At 53.7% G+C, this 11,086-nt stretch overlaps 1 protein-coding gene across 1 annotated transcript; it reads right to left on the reverse strand.

Moving 5' to 3' along the window:
- Positions 1–6,915: 6,915 nt before the first annotated feature.
- LOC138101850 (serine/threonine-protein kinase pim-1-like) lies at positions 6,916–8,627 on the reverse strand. Its single transcript, XM_068999609.1, has 4 exons — positions 8,591–8,627; positions 7,909–8,275; positions 7,344–7,520; positions 6,916–7,019 (listed from the first exon to the last, which is right to left on the reverse strand). Exons 2-4 carry the CDS (start codon positions 8,252–8,254, stop codon positions 6,916–6,918), a joined length of 627 nt encoding a protein of 208 aa, XP_068855710.1. The 5' UTR covers positions 8,255–8,275; positions 8,591–8,627.
- Between the last annotated feature and the right edge of the window lie 2,459 nt (positions 8,628–11,086).

Genomic DNA, 11,086 nt, shown 5'->3' on the forward strand with positions numbered 1-11,086 from the left:
TATCAATCCATTGTCTACAGTAGCCTACTAATCCTAGCAATTGCCTTACTTGTCTCTTGCTCCTTGGTGGTGGGAGTGAGAGGATTCCTTTCACTCTTTCGGGGTCTATTTTCTTCTCTCCTTTACTCAAATAATGGCCTAAATATTTTACTTCTTCTTTTACAAACTGTAATTTTGCCTTTGATACTTTTAGTCCCTTCAAGCTTAGAAAGTTTAACAGTTTAATGCTCTCCTCCCGAACTTCTTCTTCTTTTCTTCCTGCAATCAGGAGGTCATCCACATACTGAATCAAAGTAATGTTTTCTCTTGTTTGATATTCTTGGAGGATTTGTTCTAATGCTTGTCTAAATAAATTTGGTGATTCTGTGAACCCTTGTGGCAGCACGGTCCACCGCAACTGTTGTCGCCTATGAGTATCTGGGTCCTCCCATTCAAAGGCAAAATAATCTCTACTATTTTCGTCTAAGGGGCAGGCCCAAAATGCATCTTTTAGATCAATTACACTATACCAGTGATTTTCTGGCCCTAGTCTACTTAATAGGGTGTATGGGTTAGCAACCACCGGGAACCGGGCCACTGTCCTCTTATTAATTTCTCTTAAATCATGCACTAATCAATAGGATCCATCTGGTTTCTTTACTGGTAAAATGGGTGTATTAAAAGGGGACATACAGGGCTCTAGGAGTCCCTTGCTTATTAGTCTGTCTATTTCAGGCTTTAGTCCTCGTTTCCCTTCTGGGGATATGGGATACTGCTTGATCCTTATTGGAATTTCTGGATCTTTTATGGTTACGGAGAAGGGCGGAATGTTCAGTTGGCCCACACTGTCAGGTGTGTACTATACCTCGGGGTTAATCTTCTCTTCATCCTCTACTCTAAGGGGGCATAGTTTGATTTTCAATTCTTTATTAATTACCTCTAGGTTTATCCCCAATTCTACTATGAGATCTCTACCCATGAGGTTATACTCTGCTTCTGGTGCCAACAAAAGGCTTCCTATTCCTAATTTTGATTCGGTTTCTATTAGGACATCTTTAATAACAGGGACTTCAAAAGGTTCACCCTTGGCACCCACTACAAGGGCGGTGTCTCGGGAGACTTTACACCCAGATGGTAAAACTTGGATAGTTGATCTTTCTGCTCCCGTATCTACCAGGAATTCAAATTCCTGGCATTGGGGACCGACTTTTATTTTTATCAAGGGCTCTGGATGTTTCTTGGTCCCCAGTAAGTAGAGCCCCTGACCCCTCTAATCTTCTTTAAACATCTTTTCATCTCTTATCCTCTTTCTGCAATCCCTTCTGATGTGTCTCTTCTCCCCACAATAAAAACATACGACTGCTTCCCTCCTTTCTACCCTCTGATTTCCCTCTGTGTTCCTAGGGGCCTTTCTGGGCATCTGCCCCATTCGGCGGGGAGAGTCTTGTTTTCTGCTTTCCCTTACTGCTGCCACCATCATTCTGACTTGTCTCTTGTGATTCTCTTCATCCCTCCTGACATATACTTTCTGTGCTTCCCTCAACAATTCATCTAATCCTCTCTCCTGCCAATTTTCTAGTTTTTCTAGCTTCTTCCTGATGTCATCCTATGATTTGGCTACAAATTGAGTTTTCAGAAGTGCCTGACCCAACTGTGTATCTGGGTCCAGGCCTGAATACAGCTGTAGATTCTTTCTTACTCTTTCTAGCCAATTTGTTGGAGTTTCCTCCTTTCTCTGCCTCTCATTAAAGGCCTTATTTATGTTTTGTCTTCTTGGTACTGCCTCTCGGACCCCTTGTATAACTATTGTCCTTAAGTCCTGCATATGAGTTCTGTGTGCTGGATCCTGATGATCCCAATTAGGGTTTTGTAAAGGCCATTTGATATCTGCCTGTGGGCCCTGAGCATGTTGGGCATCCCAAATTCGCATTCCTGCTCGCCTAATCATGTTCTTTTCTTCTGCAGTAAAAAGAATATTTAGAATTGACTGCAGCTCATCCCAGGTGTATATATTAGGGCCTAAAAATTGATCTAGCTTCTCTGCAACTCCCAGGGGGTCTTCTAATAGGTTCCCCATTTTCTTCTTAAAGTCCCGCACATCTCCAGAGCTAAGGGGAACTGAAATAAAGCCAATTCCTGGTTGGGGTCCCCCCATAGGCATTTCTCTTAATGGATAAAGGTTATGACGTCTAGCTCTGCTCCTTGTCATTGGTCCCTCCCGTTCAGGTTCAGGATTCCCTTCTTCTTCCTCTAGGGGCTGCTCAGGGAGTGGGAGTGGGGGTGCCTGTGGGGCCTGCGGAGGTATATAGGGGGGTGGAATCATCGGAACTTCCTCTTTCTTTTTATCTTTTCTTCTTACCCCTGAGTCTTCAGATTTTTCCTTTAAAGTAAACAGGAGTGCCCCAGGGGTCTCTATCCATATTTTTGCATATTCACTCTCTTCTTGACTAAAAGGAGTTTTGGTTTCTACCCATAAATTCAAATCCTGTCTCACCCAGTCCTCGTAGGACCCAAATATAGGCCAAAATACGTTTCGTGATATCTGCTTTCCTCCCCAGACCTCTATGCAATAATAAATCATCTTGGCCTTATCTTTATTCTGTGTACTCGAATAATGCCTCTAATTATTCAATAAAAGCCCTAACGGACTATCCTCAGGTACTGGGGGAAACCTTATGGAACTAGAGGGCTTGCTTTTCCCCTGTCCCATCCTCTGGAGTGCCTTCAGGCGTTCTGTGTGTGGAATCACTCGCTTCCCCTGGTTCGTGGCCCACGCCCTCGCGGGCAATGGGAGCCGCACTACTGAGGGTCCACACTCGCTTGGGGAGTCCGGCTGCCGGCCCCCCTCTCACACACCACACTCGCCACACTCCAGGATACCCGACCCCGACCGAACGGATCCCTTTTCCGCAAATACTCACGCTTCCAGCGTCTTCGTCCGGACCTCTGTGCACAAAGTTTATGGGGTCGACCGGTTCCCTTTGCTTAATGCCTTGAGTTTAGGTTCGTCGGTGGGAGCGAGGTAAAGACTGAAGATACCGAGGCCACCAGAGGTGGGGCGCCTCCCCGATATCTCTGTCTTACCGTACCATTCCCATCCGAGTCACGGCACCAAATTGTGATTGATGGAGGCAGACAAAGAGGTTTAATTAAATTAGAGAATTTATTAATTACAGCAAGCAAGGCATAAGCAAAATCAGCGCTGGGCGACAGGGGAGTCCCCGCTCCACCGAATTGCCGCAGGGGTTTGCAAATTTCAGTCCTTCTTTTATGCAGGATCGTTTCCTGTTAACTCTTCTTTAAGGGAGTACTCTGCGCATGTGTGAACTTGTTGCTAGGGGGTCGTTTTCTGCCTTCTGGTGGTCGATGGCTGAAGGCTAGTAGTCTTCTTCAGGTGCCCTCTGGGTGACCTTTTCCATATTTGGTCAGTTAGTATCCCCTGCTTTTCTTCTTGGAGCTTAAACAATAGTACACTTACAGCACTTACAACCTTTACATATAGATTTGTTAAGACATTTCCTGTTATGTACATTGTGGCCTGTGTCAGCTCTTTTCAATGAACAAAATACCCTCATTTATTACATTAAGACCTGGAAATGAAGACAGTCTCCAAGCTATTAACACCTCAAATTGTTCATTGGGAGCAATCTGATGACCAGGGAAATATAGCTACTCCCATACTGTTTTCCATCTTGTCTTCTCTTCTAGCCTCATTCCCTGCTTTTGTTGGTTCAAATTCACAAACGGGGGCTACCGTTTCCATTGGCTCTACTGGACCATGGAATGTTACAGACCACCTGAGGAGGAGGGCCAGAGCCTCACATCTGTCAGTAGCTCCAAGGACGAAGAGGATTCCCAGAGCCCCTGTTTCAGCTGCAGCCACGGTCAATGGAGCTGCAGCCAGACGAGTCAGCTCACATGGTGGTGCAAGGCTTCTCCAGCGTTCGGCAGGTGAGGTCCCCACCAAGGGCTGAGCCTGGGGAACCATCAGATCCCCTCCCCTGGGCTTGTTCCACAGTCCCTTGACATTTGCCTGAGGGAATGAGCAGGGGCCTTCAAGAAACTGGCTTAAGGCCACACGTTTCCATGGCAGCACCAGTTGCTTTCCTTGCTGGCCACCATCAGGCCAGCTACGGCTTTATCGTGATTTCACATCTACCAAAACCCAGTGCTGATCCCAAAATAGGGGTGGAAGGAAATACTGCTCTTTTGGGCAAACAGTGTTGCATGCTGAGTCAGCAAGGAAAGACAGAGAAATAAGTTACACTTAGACTAGGAGCCCAAGAAGAAAGTGAATTAAACAAGTGCCAAGTGGTTTATCTGGGGTATGCACAGAGTAAGACAAAAGCTGTGTGAGAAGGGAGGGAGGGTCTCCCAAGTGCCTTTTGTGGCTGTTGGGGTGCAGTGTTAGAGACAATTGAGTGCAGAATAAATAAGCTGGAAGAAAAGGGGGCAGTGACCATAACTCTGGGGCAGGAATAGGGCCCGTGGTGGGTGGTGAGCCAATTTGCTGGATGCCAGCAGCCACTGGTGACAAGTGTCTCTTGCAGGCAGGAGGTGCAGGATTACGTGCTGTGTGAAGCCACCATTGGGGAAAGCACAACCGCAGAGCCAATAACAGAAACAGTCCTTACTTGTGAGTTTATTGATCTCTCTATAGAAGTATCAGCCAAAGAATTCCCTTTCTGAGTGGAGAAGGTAAGTCTCTGGACTGCAACCTGGCATTTAACAGCACAGCTGAGGAGGGTGTGTGCTTGTGTTAAAGCCCCTCTTTTTACCCTTCCTGAGGCACTTTGTAAAGTGAGTGAGGATGCTTTTAGAGATGAGACTGGTGTTTAACTTCCCCAAAGTAAAATTGCAGTAACAGCTGCACTGCCAAGGGGGATCGTGGCCACTTACAGAGAAATACCAGTTTCTCTGCTCACTATAAAGGGAGATTTTTGAAGATCCTCTAAGGCAGGGTGATGTCTAAACACTGATACTGTAGGGAAGCTGGGGAAAATGGGAATTCCTGTGAATTCCTCAGGCTTACAAGGAAAAACCCATCATCTCCTGTGTCTCTTTGCTTTCTCTGCTGTTGGCATGAATGCTTTATGGTATAGCTATATGGTATAGCTCTGTGCCCCCAATCCTCACCTGCCTCAAAGGACCCCCAGACATCCTGCAGCTGCAGTGATGATAACACTGGGGCAGAGCAGGTGCCCTTTAGTCTCTGGATCCCAACTCCTGCATCATCTTTCCCTCTCCTGCAAGTTGTCTGAAAAAGAGATGTTTCATTATTTGGTTTCTGTAGTTTCAGGCCTCTCCTCTGGTTCCCAGGCTTCCACTGAATCACAGAATCCCTTGAACAGGCAGTTCAGATGTAATTAGAAGCTTTTCAGCTCTCCCTGATTCTGCCTGGCTTCTGCTCAATGCCACACACATTGATTTATCACATACTATAGCACAGCACCTGTTTGGTATCAGTACATCCAGAACTAGTTTCCCAAACTCTCTGGTTTCTTTAAACCATGCAGGAAGCCCAGCACAATGCATAGACAGGAAAGAAGAGCCTAGGCTGATCAGAGCTTTGAAGCCACAGACACCTTGTCCCTGTAGCAAGGGCAGCAGGACACATGTTGCAGATGAACTGCTTTTATGAGGCTGCTAGAGCCAATAAGGTTGTAAGAAATGACTGTACGTGAGTGAAGATCATCTAGTGCTGTTCTGCTCAATAGAGAGACAAAACTAGAGACAAATGCTCTGGATTCCCTTTCTGCTTTAGATCTTGTTCAAGCAGCTGCCTCCTCTCAGGGGCCTATTCCCTCATCTGTATGTGGGACTGTTTCCCTGTCCCCCAGAGGATGCTGTGGTTTCTAAACATGAAAAGCATCTGCTATAAAGAAAAATCTCCTGGAAGGGTAGAAGCAAATAGAAAGGGTAATAGAGATGGATGAACTTCTGGGGCTGAAAAATGTGAAATGCAGCAGAAGCAGGAGGAGGTCTGTGGCCACTTGAGGTTGTTTTTCCTTGTCTCCCTCCCTTGCTGGACAGGAGGTGCTATGAGCATTCAGGGATTCTTTGTTGGCATAGCAAAGTCTCCAGAAGGCAGCTGGGGAGAAATACCACTCCTTCCACCCAGTGTTCTAAAGCTCTGGGCTACATGGTACAACAAAGTTATCAAGAGTTGCTCTGTTACATAACACAACTCCCGAATGTGAGATGGGGTTAGAGGCTGGTAACACCAGGGGGGTTCCCTTGGAGTCCCTAGGGATCACTTTCTCTGCCGCTCCTTCCTCGGCAGCGGGGGTCTCCTCATGCTCTTTCCCTGCCCCAGTGTGGGAGGCTGAGCCTGCTGGAGCGTGTCTATCTGCCGTAGAGTCTCTTTCAGCATCTGTGCATCCCTGCACAGCTCCTTTAGATGCTGCTGTCCCCTAAATCCAGGCAGACCGGGCTGCATTTGCCTGCTGCCAGTGTGAGGGGAAGAAAGAGCAAGAGTTCATTAGGGCTTGACCTGAAATGATGTTTTGGCGTTTCTGCTTCTTCTCACAGCTTTGGCAGGTGAGCAGCATCTCTGTCCCTGCCGCCTGCTGGCCCTTGGAATGCACACATGAGCCCAGGTATCACTTCTGGTGAACCCAAGTGGCCGCGTCAGTTTGAAAGGGCGGCTGTTGTTTCACTGTTACCTTTCTAGGCTGGTTACAGCTCCTCCTGCCTGTACTACAGCCTGTGCTTGAAGACACAGAACTACCGTCCTGGAGAAAAGGCATCAAAAGCTTGACAAAGGCTGAAGAGAACACTCTGATTACCCCTTTTCCCAAGAGGGTTCTTTAGCTGAAGTTGCTAAACAGGACCAGACTTGACACCCCGGCATGGGTTTGTGGTTGTTTTATTTCTCGAGCCCTCAGTCCTGCATGGGACTCGGTAATCGGGTGCTGCAGAGGCTCTGGCAAGGCATCAAAGACGCCTGCCCCGCACCCAAGGGTGGCGCAAGATCTCCTCCAGCGCTGGCCTGTCCGCAGGGTGCTTGGACAAACACCAGCGGATCAGATGTTGGCACTCTGGGGAGAGAAACCAGAAAGCGCCGGTCACTTGCAGAAGGCTCCTGCCCAGCTGCTCCCGGCGCCTCCAGGGCCCGGGCTATGCTGCGTGTGCTCAGAGCTGTGCCAGCCTCCCGGCTGACTCTGCCCTTTGCGGGACAGTGGCACGGCAGGACACGCGCCACCTCCTTCAGCCAAGCAGGCCACACCGACCACGTCGTCACGGGCTGCCTCCTGCGGCCAGCTCTTGAGGGCAGATGGGCCTCCCGCGCAGCTGCGTGAGGGCCACGCTGGGCTGCGCGGTGCCATCTGCCAAAGCCTGCCTTCTTGAGGCCAGACACCAACCTGGAGAGACCTGCTGCCAGAAGAAGAGCTGCCCCGACACGATGTCACGGTCCTCCTGGAAGGGCATGTTCCCGCAGACCATGACGTACAGCAGCACACCCAGGGACCAGATGGTTGCCGAATGGCCGTGGTAGCAGCCAAGGCAGATCCACTCGGGTGGGCTGTACATGTGTGTTCCTAGGGGAGACAGGTGGCGCTGTCCAGGTGCAGGCTGCTGGCTTCCAGAGCCTGGTGCCAGCCTCCTGGCGGAAGCAGGGGCTGCACCGGTGGCCACAACTTCCCCCCGAGGCCACCGGGCGTTCCCCAGCCAATTGGCCAAAGCCAAGAAACCGTTCTGCAAGGCAAACAAGGCCAGCGGAGCAGCCCAAGCCCTTGCGGGCCTGCCAAGCCGAGCGGCCGGGGCCTGGCTTTGTGGGCAGGGCTGGCAGCTGGCTCCTGGGGCACAGCATCTGCCCCGTGCCAAAGGGCAGGCGGCAGCCGGCTGAATGCCGCAGCCCACAGCCCAGGAGGGAATGGGGCCGTGCAGTGCCTGGCACTGGGAGCAGGGCCTGGCCTGTGGGCTCACCGGCAAATCGCGTGAAGGCCTGCTCCTGGAGGAAGGTGCCGCAACCGAAGTCGATGAGCTTCAGGTCGCCGCTCTCCGGGTCCACGAGGAGATTCTCTGGCTTGATGTCCCGGTGCAGGACGCCGCAGGCGGTGCAGTGCCGCACGGCCTCCAGCACCTGGCAGAAAAGCCAGCGCGCCATCTCCTCGCACAGGAACCCCTGCTCCAGCAGGAAGGCCAGGAGATCCTGCGATGGCTCCGGACGCTCCATCACCAGCAGGAAGCTGTCAGGCAGCTCAAACCAGTCGAGGAGCTGGATGATGTTGTGGCAGCCAGAGCCCACCTTCTCCATGAGCACGATCTCCATGGGAACACGGGTGCCGTCGGGCTGTGAGGAGGAGACAGTGCCTCCAGCAGGCCTGATACTGCCCTGTGGCTCCGCTGCCTCGTGCCTGGGATGCCCCAGTGCCCCCTTGGGCAGCCTCCCTGGTGCTTGGGCTTCCTCCCGCCCAGGGGATGCTTCGGGGGTGCCCCCCTGCCCGGCCCCATCACCAGTGTTTGGCATCCCCGGGCCCGCGATGCTCCGGCTCGCACGCTGAGCCCACGCCCGCTCCCCCCGCCCTGCGCCGCTTCCCGCCCTGGGGCCCCGGCCTTATCCCTGCCCGCCACGCCCCGCTCTGTCGCGGTGGCCCCGCTCACTCACCAGCTCGTACCACCGCAGGACGCTCTCCCGGGCCACGCGTTTGATGGCCACCTGCAAGCCCACGAGAGACGGGGCTGAGCTCAAGCCCTGCCCCGCCCCGCCCCTGGCCCTCCTCCCGCGCCCCGCCGTCTCGGCCACTTTACCGGACTCCCGTCTGAGAGGCGGATGCCCGAGAAAACGGTGCCGAAGCCACCGCTGCCCAGCTGAGGGCCCAGCTGGTACAGCTCCTGCAGCTTCTTCTTTTGCCCTGCGACCGAGACCGAGCCATCAGCCTTGCGCCCAGGGCCCCCCCGGCCAAGTGCCCGCGAGTAAAGCGAGCCGAGCCACCGCGGGCCACGTTGCTCTGACCTGCTTCCTGCTGCGCGCCGGGCAGCGGCCACCGCCTTGCAGCCGTCGGGCAGGGGAGCGGCAGAGCTGGGGCAGGGGAGCGCGCAGAGGCGGCTGCAGGAGCCGGAGGGCAGCGGGGCAGGGCGTAACCGTCGCTGTCCCCGGCGTCGTGGGCTGGACTCTGCTGTTGAGGACTGCCGGGGCTACAGCCCGAGGACTCGCACAGGGGGGTGTCAGGAGCAGCTGCAAACCAGGGAGGGGTTTTTTGAAGCCGTGGCATCAGAAGCACTGGAAACAGCCAGAGACTCTGCTGCTCTCAAGGGCCCTGGCCTGGCCTGTGGATGCCCCTCAAGAGCCCCGAGGGAGCCTCAGACAGCTCCTCAGAAGATCTCACCTGCTACCAGAAAGGCCTTCCTGGTAGTCGGTGGCCGTCTTGGAGCAGCTTCCTGGAGATGGAGGAACCTCCTGGGTCTCTTGAGGGTCATCTCTGCCACCAGGCACGGGCTGTTGCCAGCTGGCACAGCCGGCACAGCGTCCTGGGAGCTGTGGGCCGGCAACTGCTGGCTCCAGCTCACTTGCTGCTCCGCCACCTGCTCCTGAGAAGGCTCCCCTGGATCGGGCTGGGCTCCCACTTGGACTTCTGGGCTTTCCCTGGCCACGTCAGTTGTCAGGGTTGCGCCCGTATTGTTGAAGTCCGTGAGTCCAAGGGAGCTGGGAGACCTGTCCACAGGCTCTGCACCTTCTGCAGGCTGACAGGTCTCACTGAGCGTCTGCGGGGGATAGAAGCTGTCAGAGATAGCGGAGGCTCGTGGCAGGATGGAGGATCTCTGACAGCCTGAGCTTCTTGCCTGGATGGTGGGTCCCTCATGGTGTGCCGTCCTTGCAAGGGTTGAGGCTCTCCCAGGGATGGATAATCTTGCTGGGAGCGGCCTCTTGAAGGGATGGAGGCTCCTGGAGGAGCTGGACGAGCCACAGCAGGGCAGGTGGCCTCGCTTCACCAGCTCCTCCAGTTCTTTCCACAATGCCTGCCACATCCCAGAGCAGAGCGGCACCCATGTCCCATTGCGAGCCCAGAGCAGCAGCATCAGTTCCTGCAGCTCCTGGGCCACTGCCACGCAGGGGCCGCAGCTGCAGGGGCTGTCCAGAGGGCTCGCGGGAGCACGTGGCCGCTTGCGAGGGGTCACCCGAGGCCTGGAGGACCTGGGAGCCACAGGGGCTCCTCGCTTCCTCCGTGAGCCTCTGGGCTGCACCCCCGGGCGCTTGCGCCTCTTCGATGTCCGTGCCTGCCGCCTCCGTGGTTGCCAGTGGCCAACGGCCCACCAGACAGCCACAGTGGCCAGCAGCAGGACAAGCACAATCACCAGGACGCCACCGTCACACATGGCTCCGGCGCATCCCATCGCGACTGCACTGGCAGCTGCAGGTGCTGGCAGTGTTACATAGCGACTGCGCGGTGATGTCACAGTGCTGTGGGCCAGGACAGCCAGGTGACATCCCAGCCCTGCCTCTCGCCAGCGCTCAGCCCCTTTGTGCCGTCACAGCCCTGTGCCCACCTCAGGGATCAGCAGAACCAGCGCATCTCTAAAGATGCACATGGCCAGAAAAAGCCTGGCAGTAAGAACAGCTCAGCCTGCTGCAGTGAGTCATTCCCTGCAGCAAGTGGCACATCAGGAAGAGTGCTGCTGCCACCAGTGTCAAGCCCATGGCTCCCAGGACACTGCAGCAGTACCAACTGGAAACACTCTCTGTGCCTGAGAAATCTTCCAGAGACAAAGGGAGTTGAAGTTCCTGTGTCTCTGGGGAGCTCTCCTGAACTGGCTGTCGAGGGCAGGAAGAGTTTTCTGTAACAGCTCACCGACTTCTGCGTTGCCTCTGTTCTAAATAAGTCAGGATTTCCCAAGGAGTGCTCATAGTGCTCCCACTGCTCTGGTTTTGACGGGCATAGGGCTCCTTTTTTCCCAATTGCTGGCACACGCTGGGTTCAGATTCATGATGGGAATGCTGTGGATCAAACATGAGTGGTTTGGTTTCTGCTGAGCAGGGCTTGCCCTCTTCAAGGATTTTGCAGTGTCCCTTGGTACAGTGCATGTTTTCCACTGGGAAGGGAGGGAGGAGTGTTGAAGACAGAGGCAAAGAATGCATTAAACACCTGTGCTGTGTCCCTGTCCC

This window comes from Aphelocoma coerulescens, unplaced genomic scaffold (genome assembly GCF_041296385.1).
Source record: "Aphelocoma coerulescens isolate FSJ_1873_10779 unplaced genomic scaffold, UR_Acoe_1.0 HiC_scaffold_55, whole genome shotgun sequence".
Lineage (NCBI taxonomy): Eukaryota > Metazoa > Chordata > Aves > Passeriformes > Corvidae > Aphelocoma > Aphelocoma coerulescens.

Coding starts and splice junctions, on each gene's coding strand:
- LOC138101850 (XM_068999609.1), bottom strand. CDS start 8,254: ATGGAGATCGTGCTCATGGAGAAGGTGGGCTCTGGCTGCCACAACATC. Junction 7,521..7,908: donor GGCCTTCACGCGATTTGCCG/GTGAGCCCACAG, acceptor TGTCTCCCCTAG/GAACACACATGTACAGCCCA. Junction 7,020..7,343: donor CTGGCAGCAGGTCTCTCCAG/GTTGGTGTCTGG, acceptor TTCTCTCCCCAG/AGTGCCAACATCTGATCCGC.